General features: G+C 39.0%; 1 protein-coding gene across 1 annotated transcript in view; it reads left to right on the forward strand.

The window, feature by feature from the left end:
* The window catches only part of LOC104076229 (disco-interacting protein 2 homolog C), a 96,614-nt gene extending 72,607 nt beyond the window's left edge, over positions 1-24,007 (forward strand). Inside the window, exons 17-27 of the mRNA XM_009577022.1 lie at positions 2,351-2,490; positions 4,094-4,230; positions 6,446-6,654; positions 7,487-7,601; positions 12,118-12,319; positions 14,324-14,433; positions 15,229-15,309; positions 19,053-19,176; positions 20,817-20,938; positions 23,658-23,769; positions 23,880-24,007. Of these exons, the coding sequence (XP_009575317.1) occupies positions 2,351-2,490; positions 4,094-4,230; positions 6,446-6,654; positions 7,487-7,601; positions 12,118-12,319; positions 14,324-14,433; positions 15,229-15,309; positions 19,053-19,176; positions 20,817-20,938; positions 23,658-23,769; positions 23,880-24,007 (1,480 nt within the window). The remainder of the gene's footprint in view (positions 1-2,350; positions 2,491-4,093; positions 4,231-6,445; positions 6,655-7,486; positions 7,602-12,117; positions 12,320-14,323; positions 14,434-15,228; positions 15,310-19,052; positions 19,177-20,816; positions 20,939-23,657; positions 23,770-23,879) is intronic.
* The last annotated feature ends 213 nt before the right edge of the window (positions 24,008-24,220 follow it).

Consider the following 24,220-nt stretch of genomic DNA (forward strand, 5'->3'; position numbering starts at 1 on the left):
CTAACACGGGCAAAGCTGTTACCTCAACCCAGGGCACAGCAAGTGTAGTTCTATTGACAAGTCCCCCAACATGATCCTAGCAGGCCTCGTGCCTCCAGCTTCCATCCCTGGCACCCCTGTCCTGTACACAGCCAGTGTCTTTCAAAGCTGCACCTACTCTTCTTTTTAGCGGTCTTTGGATGGGATAAGTAACTGTCGTAGTTTAACCCCAGCCAGCCACTGAGCACCACGCAGCCGCTCGCTCACCCCCCCCGGGTGGGATGGGGGAGAGAATCAGAAGGGTAAAAGTGAGAAAACTCGTGGGTTGAGATAAAGACAGTTTAATAGGTAAAGCAAAAGCCGCGTGCTCAAGCAAGGCTCACTTCCCATCGGCAGGCAGGTATTCAGCCATCTCCAGGAAAGCAGGGCTCCATCACGCGTAACGGTTACTTGGGAAGACAAACGCCATCACTCTGAACGTCCCCCCCTCCTTCTTCTTCGCCCAGCTTTATATGCTGAGCATGACGCCATATGGTATGGAATAGCCCATTGGCCAGCTGGGCCAGCCGTCCCGGCCACACTCCCTCCCAGCCCCCCGCGCACCTGGCAGGGCACGGGAAGATGAAAAGTCCTTGACTAGCATGAACATAACTTAGCAACAACTAAAACATCAGTGTGTTATCAACACTATTCTCATACTACATCCAAAACACAGCACTATACCAGTTAATAGGAAGAAAATCAACTCCATCCCAGCCGAAACCAGGACAGTAACGCAAGAAAGTGTATGTGATGAAAGTCTAGATGGCCTCTACTCCTAGCAGGTTGTGAGAAGCTGTGTGTGCCTGCAGGACACAACTCTCTTCTCATGAGCAGTAAAATGTGTGTTTTGGGGAGCAAGGTTGAGAGGAAGTTGATCAATAATGTCGCTGAAAGTTCCTTTCAGATGATGGGAATGTTATTTATCACAGCTGCTTGTTTACTAGCACCGTTTGTCATGCTCTAACGTGTTTTCAAGCGTGCCCACATCCTTCTTTGTTGACGATGTCACTTGAGAAATATGCCTCGTAAAACCTATTAATTGAAATTTATAGGGCCGATCACTGCAGGGCTTAAGTGAGCGTGATTGACTAAGGCCCATCTAGTATTTCAAGCACAGTAGAAGAGAAATGTCATATAAAAGGACATTATCTGTTAAAAAATAGTTGTATTATGATGGACTATTTAGGAAAAATACAGAATCTTGAACTAAGTGTTAGCTGTTTTATCCATCTTGAAAATAGCTGGAGTCTGGCTGCTCTACATGGATGTATTATCCACACTCAAGTCAGCATCACATTAGCTTCCAGTTTTGCATTTTAAAATGCAGGACAGTATAAGAATCTTTCCAGACATGAAAAGCCCTGACATATTCCCCAGACTTAATAACTTGCATACGTCAACGTTAGTTTGCTCAAGCCACACTGTGCATAGGTATAATTGTATCCACTGATAGAGCAGGCAGTTTTATATTGAAACAAGTTGACAGACAGCTTGTGCTGATGCTGTGGAATTGTACAGCATGTCGGCGGTGAATATGAGCAAACTTAGGCGTTACAAAGAGGCTGCATCCACAACATTTTGACCATGACTGATGAAGGTGTAATTTGTTTTGATTTTCATGTGGTAAATTAGAATAGGAAGAATTCAATTACATGCACTAAAACAGAGATGGTAAAGCCCTTGCAGCTTCCACAGATGCTTGGCAGTGAATCTATTACAACCCAATTTCTTCTATTTAGTAATTGTAAATGCTTAAGTATTGGGAGTGGGAAGTCGTATCTGTGATTTAAACACAGCATACTTGTATTCTAATCTTGGCTTTGATACCAGCGTGCTAGAGTTAGGCTTTTAGTCTGGCAGGTGAGTTTGGTTTCCTAGTTCTAGGTTGCCTCAAAATAGGTAACATATAGAGAGTTTATCAAGTTATTTACTGATCAGTTCCAAATATTTAGAGTGCAGTTTCCCTCCACATCCTCTGCACTGCCTTTCAGTATTTTTAAAACGAGGCAAAAGGCCTTTACTTGGGTAATCAAGCAATCTTTATAAATCTATCTGAAAATTAAATACAAGCTGGTTTGGGTAAATGTTAGGTGTTACTTTTGTCTCTGTGGCCCCATATATGTGGGTGGCCACTGAATGGGAGAGTTGACAGACATAATTACTTAGAAATGACTGAAAAACAGGATTCTGTCAGGTCTAGTAGGGGGAAAAAAGAAGGTGAAATTTTAAACTCTCAGATAGAGAAGTATTTGCAATAGTAGTCCATTAAGAATAAGTAAATGCTTACGCCTGCCTGATGGCGCACTGGTGTTGTAACCCATGGTTGCAGGCCGACAGATGACAGCAATCAGCCACCAGGCAGAGGAGTTCTGTCCATGCATGGTCTCACTTATGGAGTGATTCGAGTGGACTCCGAAGAAAAGCTTTCCGTTCTGACTGTCCAGGATGTTGGCTTAGTGATGCCAGGAGGTAAGGAACTTTCTTTGAAACTTACTATGATTCATCAATTTAAGCAATTAGCTGTAAAAAGTCATAGGTGGGCATACTTTGCTGTTAGACAACAAGCTTTGGGATTAGAACATGTGTACTTGAAAACATTTTAGTCCAAAAGCATTACTTTGTAAAACTTCATAGTTTGGAAATCCCAAGATTTCTTCTCTCTGTTTACCTCCATGGCTGTCTTTACTTGCATTAGCGGTGTGCTTTGAACAACCTGTCACCATATCAGAACATCCATTCCTTAACTGGTACAGAAAATAAGAAAGTTGGATTCCGATGTCTGGAGGCTATAAATATCCATAAGCCTGACCCAGATGAGACTCAGTAGTGAAAGTTTTCATAACCTGTGCTAAGGATCAACAAAATTGCTATCTGAAGGCTTGCAGAATGTTTTTCCAAAGATCTTGTGCTATCACCCAGTTATTAGAAAGAGGAGGTATGACTGAACAGTTCATGTTAATAAGTTCAGACTGAAGCCAGTGCTTCTAAAGATGAAGATAAGATTTTTCCTAAGAGCTAGATTTTAAATGAGATGTTACAGAGACTAGAAAAGGATAATACTGCGGTTTTTCTTTTTTTTTTTTTTTTTGTCTGTTATGCACCAAAGGAATAAAACATAATGATGCATCTTATAAAATTTCAGTTGAACAACTTAAAATAAAGGACGATAAGATCGGTTGTTGTCTAATAGTTATCGTATAAGATATTATTATAGATGTGCCATCTTACACTTCATACTACATTCTGATCATTTTAGTAAAAGTACACACTCCTGTTTATGCTCCGAGTGAAAGGTCATTCAAGATTCTTTACGCTTGTACTTAAAAGACATGCTGATTCATTTTTGGTCTCCCTTGTTCATCATATCCTCTTTCCAACTGCAAAATCTACACATGCTGGACTCCTACTCCAGGGATTGTAGCTAAAGCAGCATGCTTGATTCTTATTCACGTCTCGCATGTAAAATAGTGCTTCTTCCTCAGACCAGTGCTTTCTAATCCCTCCCGTTTAGCTCCTGCTGTCTCTGCAGTCCTGTAAGCCCGGTGAGAGAGAGTCTGAGCTCTGATAAATTCTTAGTAAAACAACCGTACTAGTCTCCTAGAATATCTTGATCTTTCATATGGTGTTACATGCTACTTTGTGAGAGGTTGATTTCCTGGTTGCCTGCCTCCCTGGCAGTGTAATTATTATCAAGAACTCCATTAGGTTATTTCATTTTGCACTGACTGTGGCAAATCTGGTCTTCAGTATGCAAAACTGGGAACACAATCACATTTCACAGCAATATTACAGATCAACTGGAATTTTAGAGAGCAAGGCAAATTAGGTTTTGTTATCAGTGGAAAGACTGAGTTTACATAAAGATCTTTGCATTCTTTGTATAAGTATTATTTATAATATAAATAACACTTGATAATGTTGAACACCCTGCTGTTTGAGAAACTGATTGTTAGACATCAGAGTCGATGTAATTTATTTATGTCAACTCCACCACGGTGTCTTTCCTGCAGCATTTATTTTATTCTGTAGTTCATTTTATAATATTTTTTAAAGTCCTTTGCTCTCCCTCTAGCTATAATGTGTTCAGTGAAGCCAGATGGAATTCCTCAGCTCTGTAAAACAGATGAAATAGGAGAACTTTGTGTATGTGCTATTGCAACGGGTACATCATATTATGGACTCTCGGGCATGACCAAAAATACTTTTGAGGTAAGCTGTCCAAAAAATGCTATATAAAATCCTTCCTTTTTAACTTTTTCTATTTCAGGATAATATTTCACATAAAATACTGATAGTAATAATATCAGAATAGCAGTAATAATCAATGCTTGTGGCTTGGGACCTTAGGTACTCTAGCCAGATAGTCTGCACTGAAGCCCATTTCATTAAGTGCAATAGCAGATCTTTATGTGAGTTTAGTTCTGGGTCTGAAAAGCTTTTACTTTAATTTTGAAAGAAGATACCAGGGGCTGAAATAATCAGAAGGAAAGCAGGAAGAAAGACAAAGTTCAAAAGGTAATACTGTACAAGTCTATGAGCTAGCTACGTGCAGAGTTTGATTGTTGCGAACAGTAGGAAGGCTGCTGGGTATCTTTAAAAAGCAGTTTCCAACATTACCACAACCCAGCCAGCATTGAAGGCTTGCATTTATACAGAATCCTGACAGATGTAGTCTTCAAGAGGTATCTCAATAGCAAAGATACCTTTTTCTAATTAGTCCCCACCTGCTTTTGTTTCAATTGCCTTAGGTGAAAGGCTTTTTGCTTTGCGGAATCTGTTTTCCAGTGGGTTTCAGCTCTAGTGCAGACAGCTGTATTGATAGCTCTGTTGGATCTGCTCACTTGTTATCATTAACTTCTGCTGAAGCCAGTACGAAAGGCTGAACAAATCAGAGAAATACTGAAAAAAATTGAGCTGAGATTTTTATTAAGTACTGATCCTTTTCTCTTTTAATATTTGAGAAAACAGTTAAGAAAAATACATTTACATTTCCCTTAACAAATGCTCCGATATTACCATTTTTAATAGACCAAACATGACTAATATCTCCTGCAATATGCAGATTTGAATGTTGTAAACACTATACATTAAATAGTTAATGGAGACTGGTGGATACAATTCTCCATCCTGCTATTGAAGCCAGGAATCCTGCTATGCCATTGTGATCTGAAATTTGTTGATAGCTGATTACTGTGCTACAAGTACCGTTGGCAATACCCAGTGTGAATGATAATGCCGGATTTGACATATTTCAGGGTAGAAATTTTATAGTACTTGCTGTAAGTGTAAAATCATTCATAACTCATAACTGGGTCTGCAGTTTAACAGCATATTTAGACTGACTTAGACTTATTCCTAACGGTAAGCAAATAAATTGCCATTGAGTGAATAGGACCACTCATTTTTAAAGTTAAGCATGATCTTAGGAGCCCTTTCCAAGTGGGCCTTTTCTGTTTTACTGTGTAATTCACATTGCAGGTATTAGAGAGTCAAAGAGTTTTGTGTTCCTGAAATAAATTACGGCTGAGGATGTATAAGCATCAAATCTGTTCAATAAGAGTCACCCATGGGCATCTGGCAGCAGAATTTGACCTTTCTTTTTAGATGAGCCTTGAAGGACACTATATAGCCAGGTCTTCCACTTGCCATTGTATTAAATAACTTGCCTTGAGACTATTTCAGTTTAAAGAAGCAATGGTAGGAAATTGTGGTTGTGTCAGGATGCAGCTCAAAGTAGCTCACATGCCAGAATGATAACACTGCGCTACTTAGGGTAGGAAAAACGGTAGAAATTTATCCTGTGGAAGTCATGTACGCATCTGGTGTTCAGACATTTAGAGAGCCTCTGTATAGGGCTGTATTTTCATTTTTAGACATGCTACACAAGGCATTATCACTGATATTGTGAGGACTTAATTGACCTTAGATAAAAATGTGGTCAGCTGCAAGAGTCATTAATGTACAGTACCTTAAAATAGTTTCACTTCTAGCCTGCATATTTCTCAGTACTGTGCTGGAAATGAGCATGAGGTACTGAAAAGAATCTCTACTGTAATGTTTACGATTTAATCTCACAGGTAACCTATACATAACACCTCAGGTTAGCTGCACTCTGCACCGTGGGGTTTTTTATTCAATACTGTTTATGTTGATTTACATATTTTTTTAAGGTCATAAATGATGTACAGAGCCATGGTTAGGGAAATGTACATGGAAAACAGAGCGGGATGGAACTTGCTGGAACTCAGGTATTGAAAATCGCACACACTAGTCTAGGAGTTTCCTGACACTCCCTTTATGGGCAGTGAAGAGTAAAGAGCATCACTAGCGACCTATTTACTTCATTCCAGAAGAGTCATCTGAGAGAGCGTGCCTGAAATATTTTGTGTGTAGAATTGAAGACCTGTGTTTCTCTGTCTTACAGGTGTTTCCTATGACCAGTTCTGGTGGCCCTATCACTGAATATCCTTTTATAAGGACTGGACTACTAGGCTTTATAGGCCCAGGTGGACTTGTCTTTGTTATTGGCAAAATGGATGGTTTGATGGTTGTCAGTGGAAGAAGACATAATGCTGATGACATTGTAGCAACAGCACTGGCTGTGGAACCAATGAAATTTGTCTACAGGGGAAGGTTTGATCCTTTCTTTTCTATATTATGTAGAAATCCTTACTTTGCTTAGACCGGGTGTAAGTGACCCAAAATGCTTTCAGAAGGCAGTGCCTAATCTGCACTGGGCTTTCTGAAAGTTGCTGATATCAGTAAAATAGTAATGATACGAAATTTCTTTGCGGTTTCCCTACTTTGCTGTTTATATGGCTAGAACCAGGAGACAGCAGAGGGAAACCTACAACAGTGTTGAGGAGATACCAAGGTCCGAAAACGTGATTATTAAAATTTCCTGTTGAACAGTTGGTTAATTCTGAAGGTGTTGACTCAACAGAATCCTAGCTCTCTGAGTTGAACATTTCCAATGTGCCTAACACTGAAGTTCTTGAACATGACAGCGGTTCCTTGTGGACCTTCTTAAGGTGCTGAAACTGAGCAGGAGACATCTAAAACTTCTGAAGAGCCTAATGCAGTAACATGCGCTCACACGTGATAATATGGCAGACGTCTCACAAAATGATGTTGCAATTGCTTTCTTCTAAGATGGGGCCAAAGAACAACCACCTCAGTGTGACCCAAATGTAGTGCTTTTCTTATCCCAAGAAGGTTCACTTCTCCAACTCTGCTGTGACATTATGCCTGTATTTACATGATCTTAGAACAAACCACCCTATTTCTCCTCCAGAAGTTAGCCAAAACTGTTCTTGTTGCTTTTTCCCCATAAATAAAATACTAATTGATGCACCAGTTGTCTGAGTAATGAATAACAAAATCATAGTTATGGAGGGTTAATTTAGAAGACAGGTTTTTCCGTCTGTCCTGGCACTAAATACTCTTGTCTTCTTCTCTTCTATAGAATAGCAGTGTTTTCAGTGAGCGTGCTGCACGATGAAAGGATAGTTATTGTTGCTGAGCAAAGGCCAGATTCCACAGAGGAAGACAGTTTTCAGTGGATGAGTAGAGTTCTCCAGGTAATGCTCTGTATGTACGTTTGGAAGCTATTTTTTCTTGCTTTATATTCTTTTTATTGATCTTTCAGGCCCCCAAGGTAACTGACATTTGTCTTTGAATAATTGTAAGTCCACCTTCAGTTGCACTTGCACCTAATGAGCACAAAATTAGATTCTTCTGAGTGACAGTTCCTATTTGGGCCACACATACCCAAAGAGTAAGCCTTTTCCTAATCAAAATGCTGTAAGAAAACAGGGATGAATTGAAGTAAGTAATAGCAAGGAGAGAGTAGCGTATGGTTCGTAAGGATATAGTCGTTCATTACTTCAAAAGGGTAATGAGTGAATGTATTATATACTCATACTGTCAAAAGCTACCAAAGTCTCTTACTAAACAGTTATTGGCACTGGTATGGAGTTGACCTCATCAAAAGTAGATATACTGATACATCTGAGCTAGATCTCCAGATTTTTTTTTTAATCTATGGGAGAGAACTATGTGTTACTAGTGCACCATGTTGATTGTTAAAATAAACTGAATTAAACACAGCCTAAAAATCCTGATTTCTCTCCAGTGAAGGGAAGTGATTGATTAGCTCAGATGTAGGTATCTGCCATGAGGTTATCTGCATAAAGGATACCTATTGCAAGGAGTCCCATTCCAGCTGTCTGGTGGATCATGCAAGGCACGTACCGCTGTGATGAAACGCACCTTGGTGGTGTTGTGGACACTTTGGCCAGAAGACAGAAGCTACTGAATACTGAAAAATTCTGATCTTCTCCTTACATATAGCAGTCCAAGTTAAGGCAATATCATTACCATACTCAAAGTTTTTTCAATTTGAATGTCCACACACATTAGATATCTAAAGTATCTAAAAAATTAGATACTTTAGATAGCAGTCATCTTCCATCTCCTCCATCTCGATGATGAAGCCAATTGTCACTCAAAAGCGATAGGTTTAACGGAGATGTAGTCAAATGAAGTCGGTCTGTTGCTGCCTTGTGAAATGGTCTCAGCTCTGTCTACAGCTGGTCACCAGTTACTTCCACTTCCCTTGCTTACCTCCCTTTCTATCCTTCCTCAAGGACTCTTCTCAGGTAAATATATTGCAAACATCCTTTTTGCTTTACCCAAGAGCCCAAGAAAAAGATCCTACACAATTCAGAGAAGATGTTTTTATTCATTATTGCTTTGTACTGAACAAGAAAGGGAATCTGTCTACCGTATCGTTGAAGAGACTGAACAAATAAGCTTTCATCCATCTCAAGACAGGTTTGTCTGCTCTCTTGATTTAGAAGATAACTACATTTCATACAGCTAGAGGCATCTCATATTCACAGTAGATCTAAATTATTACCAAGAAAAGCTAGAACCTCTAGCTTGTCCATCACACAGAAAGCCTTTGAAGCACCTAGTAGCACCTAGGGCAACCTGTTTTAGAAGGAGAGGCTTTTGGATTGCCCATGCTTTGATAATTTTTATCAAGTAACAAGCTCCTAAAGAAAAGGTTGAAATTCTGGACTTAACATTTCTCCAGTTTTGTCGGCTGAGCATTTTTGTGACTTCTACAGAAATCATGTCTTACACCATCATAGCCAGTAGAATTCAGTACTGAACACTGTGGGAGTCCAGTGTCAAGTTGCTCCTGCCGAAAGTCGATCCTGTTATTCTGGGTATGATCAAGTCACAGCAGTGTCTGGGAGTGGTAGGCCATATATCAAAGTACACATACGTGTGGCTGCTTTTATCACCCGTGTGTGAAGTCTGCAACTCTGGCATGTGTCACTATGTGAACAAGAAGTTTCTGGTTCCACTTCAGCTGAGAGCAGAGATGGAGAACAGAAGCCAGCAACATGTGGGATGCATTGTGCCTCCTTCCCAATCAGATTTTTAATGACATATGTCAGGAAGTGGTAACCAGTTGTATCTGAATCATCTGTTAGTGATGAGCAACATAACAATATCACACTTGTGTCATGACTCTCAATGACGTCCATGATAACAAACTACCAAATTGCTACTCATTTCTGATGATATTTGTGAGACTCGTCTAATATCTTGCATGTGCTGCCCTGTGCCAGCCCTGCCCTACACTGCCTGCTTCTGCTGTGCCTTGCTGTGTCTCTGCATCTCTTCCCTAGAGTTGAGCTACATCGATTTTCAGGACTTGTTTCCAGTGGGTTGCACCTTGTTCTGACTGTCCCTGGCCCTTCCTTCTCCTCAGCAGAGGGCTGAAGGACAGTAGAGCTGCTGTACGTATGGGACTATGTTGGACTGCATCTGTGGATTTTAGCAGAGGCATGGTTGGGAGGGAGTGGTCAGGCTGGGTAGAGAGTGTCTTGAGAGTAGTGGAGGAGTGTGGTTTTTTAGTGACAGTGTGAGTGAAGATCCCAGGTCTCCCAGCAGTTCAGTCAGGTGGATCCTAGATACTCATTCATCACCCAGACTGCTGCAAACTGATCTGACCCTTCAGGCAGGGCTGGGGTTCCTGTACCTGCCAGACTGGATGTTAGTTTTACCAGTGCCAGCACACTAGCAGGACTTGACAGGACTAGGCAAGGCTAGGACATCTGCAGAACTGGAGTGTGTCTGCCTGGAGAATTTCGTCAGAATGGGATGTTTCTTAGCTTGAACAACGTAGCAATCTGGAATCTGCAAGTCCTGGTATCTCTAATCTGTTTTCTCAATGAAACAGAGGGATAAAGATTTCAGATACTCTGTTTACTTCTGGCTGGACAAAGTAATTTCAAAAACCAAGCCATCTCATCAACAGGCATAAATGCCAGCAGTATTAAAATTGACTGGTACTCTTCTCTCATGAAATTTTACAGCTCAGTTCATTAGGGCTCACCCTTGTGAAACAAAGTCATTCCCTGCTTCAGTGCCAAATTCCAGAATGTGAAAGGTGACAATTTTGAATGACCCATGACATTTTATCAGGCTTTGTGCTGCAGAGGTAGCTATCAAAGAAGACAGTTCTAAAGTCACTGGGGACTCATTATATATAACATCCTTCATCCCACCTCAGCTGAGTATTGCTTTCCATTCACCAACTCTAGGAGCCACACTGTCGTATGTTTGAAAAAGAGTGGGTACTTGCCCTGTAACAATTTTCCTTCAAGCTGATGTCAGGTGAGGATCCCATGATTTATCACTGCTTTTCAGCACCTACAAATGACATTATGATTAGGAGATTATGATGAGACATGAGACGTTATGTGTTGGCTGTCATATATATCTCGCTATTGCTGATCTTTCAGGTAAGGTGTATGTAAGACCAGCAGCAAGGTCTTCCAATACTACAGTGAGATCTACCACTACTAAAACTGCAATGTTTGTGAAATTAATAACTGCTTTATAATTCTTTCTTGTGAAATTTTTCAATCAAATAAATAAAAAATGAAGCAAACAGAAGCCAAGAGCAGAGCATTACTTAGAGTCTCTGTAGAAGTAATCAGTAATTTATTGGTCTACACTTAAGTACATAACTATAAATGGATTATTTGATTCTCAGAATATGGATTGTATCTTCAAGGCAACAAATGTATGTGTTCACTTTTCTCAGCGTTAAAAATTAAAATGCAAGTTAAGTAAATTATATTTTTGAACATTTAACTACTCATTAGAGATGCTGTCTGTGAGTTGTTTCTCAGTCTGCATGGATGTCTGAAGTTGTTTTTCTGACTAACTCACTTCCTGCAATTTTTGTTACCAACGTAAGGAAAATAACCAGTTAAAATATGTATGGAATTAAAATCTTAAGAGCATGGATATTCATGTTTAACTAAGTAAATTACATAGATACTGTTCGTTACAGATTTTTTGAAAGTGATGCAGTTTATTCCACTTGTCAGACAACAAACATGGTTATTATAAGATTCAAAGATGCTTATTTTTCAGGTTTTCATTCAACAGATTTTTTTTCAAGTGGATAGTTTGGTAGTTTTGCCTTATATTGTACCAATTCCCATTCCTGCCTGTGGATCTTTTACACAGTAATCAGGGAGTTAAACAGTTATTATCTTAGAAAGATTTACAAAATTTGTAAGCTACATACATCAGTACGTATATGATGATATACATGCAACTTTTGAGATTTTTCTTTGCTCTACAAGATGGACTGGATGTTAAGTTGATAGGAAACCTTTGAACTTTAATTCTGAGAAGTGCGCCGTTTAAAATCAGTTTCACATAAGTTGCCAGCCAATCTTAGTAATAAATCTCCAGGATGCGTGCTACTAACATGTGCCTGAGGGATGCCTAGGTAGCATTTCTTAATAGATTTCTGTGTATTTATCACCAGGTTTTTGTTTGCTTTTTTATCTTCTGGAATGAGTGTAATAACATCAGTGTTTCATTTCCGTCCACCTGTTCCCACTGAAAAGAACCTCTTTATTACTGACATTGCTGAAGTGTCTTTCCATTGCCAGTTAATTATTAGGGTTGTTTTATGCAGTAATTCAGAACAACATGTGCTTATTAGAATGATAAAAAATTAGCCTTTCATTAAAATCGACTTCCTGCTTTTTTTAGGCTATTGACAGTATTCATCAAGTCGGGGTCTACTGCTTAGCGCTCGTACCAGCAAACACGCTTCCCAAGACGCCGCTGGGAGGAATACACCTGTCAGAAACCAAACAGCTCTTCTTGGAAGGATCTCTGCATCCTTGTAACGTGCTGATGTGTCCCCACACATGTGTAACAAACCTGCCTAAACCAAGGCAAAAACAACCAGGTAAGATGAGTGAAGGCAAAGGGACCATGACTTAATGCTGTGTATTTATGGTACTGTATGGAGCAAAATCAAGTAACTGTTAATGCAGGTGAGAATCAGCTCCATCTTCAGTAAAGATGAAGACATTTTTATCATTCTACAAGGCACTGCTGAGACCATAGCTGGAGTTCTTTGCAAATTCCTGGTCAGTTATGTTTGAAGAGGATGGACTGAGACTGAAACAGAGAAAGATAAAATCTTGGCTTATTTGAAGGCTGAGTTTATAAAGTAGAAATAGAGAGGAAGAGGACTCACACTAAGTGTCAGTGTTGGAAGAAGAGCAAGTACTTAAAAACTGGTCATGAATGAATTAAACCCAAGAATGAGGATAAAGTTTTTTACCTGAGTAGGGAGGTTCTGGATTATTCTTAAAACAGTTATATTTGAGGGAAAACCCTAACTAGTTCTAAAATGGTTCTTCAGAAGTTCTGCCACACTTTATGAAGAATATTGGATGAAATGGTACAGCAAGGCCCTGACTCAAACAACCGAGAAAGCCCTTGTAGCCTGCTGTAGTCCAGTCGCTGGTTACTCATGCCCAATGAATGAGAACCTTTTCAGCAAATTTTTTACTTTGAATTCAATTGCAGATTTTAGTACTCAGATTAATTTCAAGGATTTCTGGATCTGTAGCCTTAGGCTTAAGACCTGAAATCAGCTACGTAAGACTAAGTGTTGGTTACTTTCCACTTTGAAAACCAGCTTGGAATATGAACTGTTTTTATCCTCTGGATCTCAAATATAGGGACTATCCATCATGAATTCAGTGCAAGTTTACCAAAACCGTCAGCTTGTTTCTTTATTTAAAACCCTTGGACAAATGTTTCAGAAATCAAAACCATAATCTCAGTTTGCGGATACTGGGACTCAGAGGCTAACAGTGACTTCCGCTATCTTAACAAAAGCAATGAAGCCTTTAACTGCAGTGCTCACTTTGGTATTTCCTTGTTGCTGCTTCGCAAAGTAATCACTGAATTAGGATCAGTGCAATGGAGAAACTTACATTACGTACATTATGTATCACTATGGTAAAAGCAATGCCAGGAACGCAGAAACCAAACCGATAGCATCACATTCTCCCATTTTGCGTAGTTGTGACATACCCAGAGGATGTGTTGCTTTCGTCTTTTGAAAGCAGAGTAGTCTGTAGATGTTGTTTATTGTACATTATCTGGTTACTTAGACCTCCTATTTTGACACTTATACCACATACCATCACTGAGACAAAGCTTGGACATCATAGACTAGAAGTAAAGCCTGGTATCAATTGCGGTTAATCAGTAATCCACGCTGGAGAAGCAGAAAACAAGTGGTAGCATGAGCGTAAATGTAATCTGTGAGACAGGTATTTCTCCCTAATGGCAGCAACAAAGCATCAGTGAAATCCACCTCAAGGAGAAGTGTCAGCCTTGACATCTTCCTTTCTTCTAAAGTTAAATTATTTTTCTTCAGTCTCTACCTTGTGCTAAAGGGCTTGCATATATTTTATCATAGGCACCTTCTGCCTTCCTAATCCTTGTCGCTTCATGTCTATAGCATTACAGAATTGCTAATACAGATGCAACTTAGCCCAGGGAACAGAAGAGAGAAATAGGAACATTGTCCCCGAAGCCTGGATACATCTCATCTGGTTTTAGGCACTTGAATGGACATGCCTAAATTAGGAGCTGAATTTTCCAAAGATTCCCCATATCAAGGCAGACAAGGATGTGTCTCTGGCTGTAGAGAGCCCGTGCTAAATGCGCTCCTCAGTTAGATACATTTGGAGAGGATGAATCCAGGCCTGTGTATCTTCCAGCTACTTCTGGTCCATCAACCAAAGTTTGTATCAACAGAGATGTGCTCAAAGTTGATGCTGTGGATAGCAATGAGGAAAATACCATGTAATGCAAAAGAAATAAAAAGAATTTTCATCCACAAGAAAAGGATTTTTATTGCACTTTGCACATTTCTGATTTATTCTAGAAATTGGCCCTGCCTCTGTGATGGTGGGGAACTTGGTCTCTGGAAAAAGAATTGCACAGGCCAGTGGTAGAGATTTGGGGCAAATAGAAGATAATGACCAAGCCAGAAAGGTAAGCTAAACTTTTCTGATACGGCTTATATTTAGCTAGTTAGCATCAGGACACTTAGCAGTACATAGACAGTATTATTATTGTTGCAGAATTTGTTGATTGCTGTTTCTAATTCACACTAAAATATTTCAAAACCCCTTTTACAGATAAATATAAAATAGACGTGAGGAGGGATCACTGTATTTCATCTGTATGGATTTTTTTTTATAAGTGTACATGGGACAACAGAACAAACATGGTGGAAAGTGTTAACGAGGCTTCTACTAGAAATCACCCTCTATTATATCTTTTTTACTAGCTCAAGCGGAGTCCAGGGAATTTTGATTGCATATATGGTCCTGACCATTTTTGTTGTTATTTTGATCCTGTAAAATTAACTTGAAATTCAGCTCTTTTGAGGGCTTATGTGAGTAATTAAATTAGTAAGTTCTAAGCTGTATAAATATTTATGTATTTATACTAAGAAAAAGAGAGGAACCTAAAGAATTAAAATTGTGCTTAAATTCAGGGAGATCAGTAAGAACTGGTTTATTGCTTTGAAAGTATATGTAGTAATATAGCACCATCCCAGCAGTGGCTTCACTTCCAGAGAGGCCGCTGCTACCATGCAAAAGCACCTTGCTATAAATACGTGTGGTGACAAGAGAATTAATTCACGTTTAGTGCTTCTGGGTGTTGATGTAATATGTAGCATATAAATAAGAAAGACATAGCTAAACTAGCAAAAATAGTTACCTGGTTTTTAAACCGAAAACGTTATTTAGTGTCATGACTATCACTCTGCTTTTATTTTAGTTCCTCTTCCTCTCAGAAGTGTTACAGTGGAGAGCTCAGACCACTCCTGACCATGTGCTTTACACTCTACTCAACTGCAGGGTAAGAAGCTCAGACCATTACTCTGACGGGTTGCAGCATGGAAAATGGCACACTGGTATTTCAGCTGCACCTGCTCATGCTATGGCTGAACGCGACCTTTCTGTTTCTTTTCCCATTAATACTCAGCTGTTATATTTAATGTTCACTGAGGCAGAGAGGAAAAGAGAATAATCATTGCCAGTTGTCAAAATATAGATTGCTTTTGTTTCAGAGAGCGCACCTTACACATTTCTCATTTCTTTTTCCACCGCATATATGTTTTGGGTGAGCTGACACTGCAAATCTATTTCAATACTGATCGTTCCTATACCGAAGAGTAGTATTTAATACTGCTCACCATCCTGATTTCCAATTTGAAAAGCACAGGCTTGGCAAAATCAAAGCATTTTCCCTAAATAAAACAATAATTATTTTATTTAGGGAAATAAATAATCTCAGTTTTGAGACCGGACCATCTGGGGAGGTGTGGGAATGGGGAAGGGAGGTGAAGAGAAGAAGAGGTATGTCCAGCATCCAACCAGGTCTGCAGGGGATCAGTAATAAATCTCTCTGCATAGCCTACGTGAGGTGCCAGCCTGGCACAGCATTTCATTGCTTATCAAAAATGAATTAATGCATGTCAGGTGGTACAGAACTTGGCTTCACTAAGAGTGGGTGATTACAGACTTCCTAGATGATTGTAGATGACAAACCAATAATTCCCAAGACCACCATCGAGAATGAAAGTCTGATTTCAATCCATCCCACCACAATACATCTAGACACATCTGTCAAAACTGGGAAACATACGTAGTGTGTGAGGGTCTCCAGGAGAGTAGGGGCCTGGAATAGTGCTATTCCCCTGGGCCACCTGGTGTTGTCTTAGACCATGTGGTCCCTACGCAATTTGGATGGGTTCTTAAGCCTCCAGTAATTTGTGAACCTCTGTGAAATGATCACTTACTGTATTTACAGGATGTGCTTCCCCAGCCATACTACAGTGCTAGTACCAAAGTTCCGTTTGAGGCTATCAATAAGTTATTAAATGACTTCCTTTAAATTTGGATTAATAGCTAGTATGTGAACATGTGCCACTTGACAGATAATAGTGAAGTAGTAATGTAGTTGTCTGTGGCAAAGTGGAAAACTTGAGAGGCAATGCTGTTTATAGATTCAGTATTACAGCATTAAAATAGTGCATTGTTCGGTCCTGTAGATTAGGAGCAAAGATGCTGTGAGAAAGAGCCAGTCATATCCACACAGGCTGTTGCTTTTGAACTTTAAATAAAGCCAGACTTCCCATGCTGGCAAAAGGGTTCAAACAGTGGGAGGGAAGGACACAATGTGGAAAACAAGGATTTACAAAATAATTTATCATTCCATAGAAGTCAAAAATAGTTGAATTTTGAAATTCAGTTTCTCTGCTCCTTTAACACTCTCGGTGTGGAGTATCTTATCATATGAAATTTGTTTGAGAGATGTAATGCTTTGTGGAGAGATTTAACGTTTTATGGAAAGAAGTGACAAGTTTGGTGTGTTTTAGCCTAGGCAAGTTTTATTGCCCATCTTGAATTTTAGTTCTGGTTTGTAACTTTTCCCATTTTGTCTTCCTTGCACATTGTCTGTACACTTTGTTCTAAAACATCCAGGCATCTTTCAGTGGATGACTAATAGAAATCCACTGAGATTAGTGTTTTCCTGTAACCCAAGCTTTTTGAGAATTTGGAATATTTCAAAATTAGCGCAGTTCATTGTTTTTAGTGTGCCATGAAGGATTGCAACACCTTTACATTGCAGGACACCTCGTGTAAAAGACCTGAAGGGAATAGTTGCCTGGTGCTTGCCAATGATTCTTGTCCAACAACAGGATTCTCCTTCCCTGCACTTCATATAAACACTGTCTTTCTGCTGGTTCCTGTGCAGCAAGTGCCAGAAGTCTTAAATGTAAACAAGTTTTGCACAAATTTACATGATTTGCAGCAATTCTGTTTCTATGTCAGTGGGGTCTGTGCTTCTGATGTATGCGGGGATATAAAAGGTCCTTCTTCCCATGACTATGCAAAGAGGCAATTTCTTGAAAGAAGGAACGAAGAGTTTAAGCACATTCCTACTGGCAGGTCTACAGTGACAAGGACACCCAGACCTCAGGTCACTTTGGCCATATTTAGGGCTGGACAGATGCAAGCCATCTCTAGTCCAGCATCCATATAGTTGCATATGTCTTTAGAGGAAGCTTTCTTAGTGAAATGATCTCCGCATTGTTCAGAAGACTGATTAAAATTGCCTGAAGTGCATTTCAGTAAGTGTCATTGCTGAAGATTGTGAAGAGGAATGCTAAGCCCTGACTTTGCCCTTTTATTTTCAGTTAGATTTGTCCTCTTTGTTGACAGTGTTTGAGTTCGTATATAGTTTGTTATGAAGTTTGTAAATGCCAAGTGATGCCTGGTAACATGCCACTACTTCCAGTGCTAGACCTTTATCAAACTGTTCTCTCCTCTCTGAAGCTTGTGGTCAATAAATGCTGCAGTGGTGTGTGGGATGGTGATGGTGGATAGAAACCAGCAATCAAGCCAAATGCTTATTATTTCCTGCCTTGTTAAAATAGAGTGTAAAGAATATTTATCTAAAACAGAAGACCATATTGCTTTCTCTCTTAATAAGGACAGTGATACAATATTTTTGATTGCATTGCATTTTTGATACATTGTTCTTTTTAAGTGTATGTATTTTCTTACCTTTCTTTTTCCCAATTTCTTCAGCTTCTCTGTTTTTAAGTGAACTTAGTGCTTGTGATAGGTGCCAGGTATATCACAGCAGTACTGGAGGCTGAAATCCTTTTTCCACAGAACAGATACACAGGCAGAGACGTGCAGCCCTTCCCGTACTGCCCTGTCCCTTTATCTCAGCCCAGACCTGGCCAGACCAGCTCTAGGCACAGTCAGCCTGTCCTGCATGTTCACTTTTAGACTTCTCTTCTGAGGTTTCAACTGTGGTAGTGAATTTTGTGATTTATTTATTTATTTCTCTAAAACTGTATTTATGTGTGTGCATATATACACACATACCTATTTTTAGGGAATGCAAGAACCCTAACACTCATCCAATTTGAAACACTGTAGCACTATTTGAATTGCCAAATGATGTAGCGTATTTCACTTCCCCTTTTTTTTCATGCTGACCAGAGTTACTCAAATTCAACAAATGTCTTTCTTTTCTATTTCATTTATATGCATGTGCTTAGCTTTTGTTCCAGATTAATTCTTTTCCCCATCACAAAGTATTGTTTTCTCCTGTGTCTTTTATCTCTTGTCTTTTAAAGTATTTCTGCTGTGCCATTTGGCTTCCTTCCAGCGTGCAGACAACGAAGTGCAGTTTTCAGGATTGCTCTCCACAGATTCTCTAGATTGCTGCAGAGACCATGAAGGCACTTTCCTGGCTGTAGCAGGAACGCTGCCTGTATAGCAAGGGAGGGAGTACAGGTTACATGGGCAGGGTATTAGCATACTACTGTACTCCTTTAGTTAGAGAGAAAACACAGTTGAGGGCAGAAGGTACAGAGAGGGGAATGGAGAACGTTCCTCTGCTTGACAAACATCTTTTTTCTTTCCAACTGCAGTTTGGAATAAGGCTGAAGGTTTCCATATTTAAGTTGATTGCATGACGTTGTGGCTGCACCTCATCCAGTAAATTCTAAGGTGCAGAGGAAAATAGAGTTTCAGCACATAGCATTATCTTCTGTGACATTTATCTTTCTTCCTGTGCAGGGAACAATAGCCAACTCACTAACATGTGTCCAGCTACATAAACGAGCTGAGAAGATAGCTGTCATGTTGATGGAAAGGGGACATTTACAAGATGGAGACCATGTGGCTTTGGTTTACCCACCAGGTAAAGATCTGCCATGTTCGGTACCTTGGTAGTCCCAAAAATTTATCAAGATCCTTTAGAATGGTGCTGCATTGGTGGTGTTACCAACCTATAAATCATGTTAATTGGCAAAACACAAAATATTTGCCTTATTTTACATTTGTTTGAACTTAGTCAAGCATATTTAAAAGAATTTCTCTTCGCGTATGCACATAGATATTATTTCTTTGGGTTCAGATTACGATTAACCTGTGTTTTTAAAACCTGTCTCTTATAAGCAGTCAAATTTAATTATTGTTTTTCTTTTAATTTGCTGGAAATATACTATTTTATGAGCACACAGTTCTGCTAAAATATTCCATCTGCTGAGCGTTCTTAGATTCACCTTTTGAATTCCCTCTTGGAAATGCTGCGTTTCTTGAGCGTAGAGCAGCAATACCTAGGAAGTAATCCATGTTTTTTTAGAGTAGAAATATGATGAATAAATAGCAGATGATTAAGAAATACCAAATTATAATCACTGTTTTCTCTATACATCTTTAACCTAGACAGCTCTCTGTGGCTTGGATTTTCATCCTTTGACATAAGAGCTTTTAAGCTTGTGTTGACCAGTACCACGTTTGACATTTGCTTGAAATTATTTCTGATCTAGTGCTGCTTTTTTATCTTTAGCATTTCATGTGTGTTGGTGAAATAAACAGTCTGATTTAAGGTCTGTATTGTGATATTTGGTTTGTAAGGGCTGCAAGATACTGGTTAAATCTATATAGGAGTAATTTCTCAACGGTTAATATGAGAAAACCTTTTCCACAAAAGAAGACTAGTGTTTTAAACCTAAGTTTTTATTTTCTGTATTTCACTTCCCAAGAATAAACCATTTTACTGAAGGAACAACCACCTATCAGTACTCCAGATCCTTTTCCACTGAAAGAATAAAACAGCCCCCACTGTCGTCTTATCACAGCCTGTGTACAGCATCAGGGAGCTATCAAACAACAGTATTCACGGGATCTTTGTGCTGTTGTCTGTTCAGCCTCCTTAGATAGCCTGAAGTGTGCTGTCCACAGTTTGTCACCTGCAGTCAATGTTTATATAGAACAACACTTATTTTTATGTTAGAAGCAGGATTTCAAAAACATAACTTCCTTTTTTACTGTAAAATTTCAGGTAGATAAGTCAAAGCTGCATATCTGAGGTTAAAAATGGCATGAGAAAGATAGTATTTAATGAAACCTCCAGATACTCCTTCTGCAGCTGATAGGAACAGGCATTGTCCTACTTCATCCTTTTGCTGGGGCAATCCTCTTCTTGTAGACTCTCATTTGTCTATAAATGTAAATTTAGGAAGATAATTAATCTGTAGAAATCAGTCTTTTTAACAGGTTACTTCCTGATCATAAAAGTGGTGTTCACCTAAATGATACCTGGCTGCAGCTTTGTGTCGCCTTTGGTTTTTCATGCTCGGAAGAACAGTACAATTGAAAGGAATCAGTGAAGCTGAACAAATACTGACAAGGGACTGAAAAAGAAGTCTGTTAAAGGACTTAGTCGCTCATTTAACCTTCTGAGTTGAGTTCCAAGTAATATTCATGCTGACATAGGTGACTGTGATTAAATTATTTGATTTTCAGGGGAGGATTTTTGTTTTGTTCTTCATGCAGGAATAGACCTGATTGCTGCATTTTATGGATGCCTGTATGCAGGCTGTGTGCCAATAACAGTTCGACCTCCACATCCCCAGAACATAGCTACCACGTTACCTACAGTGAAGATGATTGTGGAGGTGAGCAGACACCTGAAAGTGCACAAGTAGATTAAATGGGCAGTGGATTTGCGTGGTCTTTAGGAACGGTAACTTAAGTGAGTGGTGGTGTAGGTTGAAGAGTTGTATTCCTTCCAAAGATTCCGGACTTCAGTGTGTTGAAGGGTCAACACTGCTTGACAGCACACAACCTTCTGACTTCCGCTGTGACATTTTGCCACAGTTATGCTACTCTTTTCAAGAAATATATTTCAAGTTCTTTCTTGTATTTAGCTATATGCCAAGAATGGTAGGATTCCTCACCTGGCAACGCTACACTGACTATTGAGAAAAATCCCAATGGAAAGCTTAGCTTGACCTGATGGTGATTTGTGCTCAGCTCTGTACATCTAATTGTTTTGCAATTTGAAGCAATTTCAAAGTTCTGTTGTGAAGATGTTGGTCGGTATTTTGTTTCATCCAGAGAAGTGTTACTCAGACTTTTTCATTCAATGCTTTCTTTCGGTATTTTGGCTTTATCAAATAATGTTTAGTCTTTGTTGCATATAAATAACTGCATTGTGCTCGTTACTGAGGGAAATAAAATCGTTGCAAAGAGATAATCTTTTACATCTGGCAGTTTCTAATCTATTGAATGGAATTCTGAGTCTGAAAAAACAAGTTGAGACAAATGTGATTTTAACATTTCGAATTAATGTTGATATTTTGAAGTAATAAGTACTAGAGATAGTTATAATTTGTGGCTTTATGGCATCAGATGCCACAAAGTATCAGTAGAGGTATGAGAAATTGTCCTATTGTCTTCAGGGTTCTCATTATTTAATATTTCGGCACTCACAGTTTTTAGACATAAGTTGTTAAAATTATAGAAATGTATATAGAATATAAAATGTGTTATTTTGTTTTTCCTTTGATGTTTAATAGCCAAACTAGATGTGTTTGGTTTCATGATGAAAGACTAGGACAGGTCTAAGCTAACTTCTAGTCATCGTCCCTTCAATAGTCTAAATAAAATGTTGAAATTTATTAGCCATATTAACACCAGCTTGACTTAAAAGCCTCTCAGTTCTGTTTTACACAAGATTTTCTTTCATTTTGGAGAGAGATGACCTTGTAGAAATTAAAACATTGAGGCTGTTCCTTCATTGCCAATGCAATCATACAAATTTCCTGGTGTGATGGGGTCAAAGCCTGCTCTGACATGTCTACAAAGCACCTTTTGAAGTCAGTAAGAATGACTCCTGAGCAAAATTTGGCCTACATAATTGTGTTTTGGTGATGAACTCGTAGTAGTACAATATAACTGAACATTATTGAGTCCCATCCGAAGCAGTTGCTAACATGTAGCTAAGATGTCTTCTTCCTCCTTCCCACCGTCCCTACGTATTTACCTCCAACTTGTTATTCTCCAGGCGTGGACATTCTGTATTTTAATAAACCTCTTAATCTTCCAGATAATATAATTCCTGAGAGGGCTAGTAACCACCAACTCTTGAAATTCCTTTTGTTTTATGGCTCCACTATGTCCCAAATCAAGATTTTTATAGATTAAGATTAGCTATGTAAGAATTAACTTGCTTTGCCATGACAGTGGCATGATTGGATTGAGGGATGCTGCCGTGGTTTCATTTGTCTTCACTTTTAGCTTGAAGTATTTAGATTGTCCGTACAGGGAAATCATGGGATTAGAGGAAGTAAATAGAGCTTGCGTCAGTGCTTCTATGCTCCTAATTTCCTCATGTGCTCTATAAAGTTGACTTATAAAATTGACCTCCATGAGATTACTGTCAACAGAAGTTGATCTCTTCTGCTCAGTGGTAAAATTTAGTGTGCATATGGTTACTGATTTCCTTAGGTTGAACACTGGAAATTCAGTGTGCAATGAAATGTCTCTGATTCCTTAAAGAAAAAAAGTACTTTTAGCAATATTTGCACAGATTCTCAAAGTTCGAGGAAAAGAAGAATGATGCTGCCTTTTCCATTTTTCCTCTGTACTGTCTTCAGTGATTAACAGTGTTCATATTTATGTTGTCTGAATATTTCCTTAAATATATTCAATTTTATAATCAGTAAGAAATATTCTTGTAGTTGCTACTTATGTATTTTTAAAAATAGCAAACCTAAAAGGAGAATACCTTCAGCATGTATCATCTAAAATTCAGTGCAGATGGTATTTGCAGTAAACTCACCATTTCATCTCTTAGTGCCACCTGCACAGTTTTTGGTCTAGAGTTATTTTGCCAATATCAAAAGAGTTCCCAGTGGTTTATCACTAGCACAGAATCAGGAATATATGGCTAACATAAAATTGACTTGAGATAGTAAAATTACTCATATAAATGTCAGGCTAGGTTTTGGTTTATGTGAAAATATTATTTATAAACCAAGATATATTATCATCACATAGGAAATGTTTTGGTCAGAGTTTTCTGTACTGGCATTTTGGGTTGGTAACTGATACAATGTGTTGGAAGAGCCACATTCTCACTGTTAAGGTGCCTTTAGTTTCATTACAACACTCTTCTCAAAGTGCAATTTTCATGTAATTTGTAAAACTCGCATGACTCTGTCTGCTTTGTGAGCTGCATTTTTTGTGCATCTTTCCACTTCCTTATTGGAAAACATAAGACTAATATATCTGTGTCCTGTTCTGGCAGAAAATAAATCACGGTCTTGCTCATTTTCGTGGGAGAATTAATCAATATTCCATTGCATTATTATTTATTTCTTAAATTTCTAGGTGAGCCGCTCTGCCTGCTTAATGACTACACAATTAATATGTAAATTGTTACGGTCACGAGAGGCGGCAGCAGCAGTGGATGTCAGAACGTGGCCTCCGGTACTAGATACAGGTGAGTACTAAGGCTAGGGGACTTCTTTTATCACTGTATTTGTCAAGCACTCAGAGGTCTATCTGTCATGGGAGTCAGATACACACATTTTCTTTCTCTATTTTCACTAGACGATTTGCCAAAGAAGCGGCCTGCACAGATCTACAAACCTTCTAACCCTGAAACGCTTGCTTACCTTGACTTCAGCGTCTCCACAACTGGCATGCTAGCCGGGGTAAAGGTAGGGACTTCTTGTTAAAGCTGGCATTCCAAATATCACACCTGGCTGGCAGGTGGTACGTTGCTCCTGATTTGTAACTCCTCTTGATTTTTGGTAATAGAAATTGAATTGCTTCCTCCCTTGCAGTCATTATTTGATTCCATTAGCATGAAATTAGTTCTTGTCTACTCACTACGGTACTGTGTGTGGCAAGTTTAGCCCCACTCCTCCTCCTGACTGTCCCCTGTGGAT

The sequence above is a fragment of the Fulmarus glacialis genome, unplaced genomic scaffold (genome assembly GCF_000690835.1).
Source record: "Fulmarus glacialis isolate BGI_N327 unplaced genomic scaffold, ASM69083v1 scaffold9724, whole genome shotgun sequence".
NCBI lineage: Eukaryota > Metazoa > Chordata > Aves > Procellariiformes > Procellariidae > Fulmarus > Fulmarus glacialis.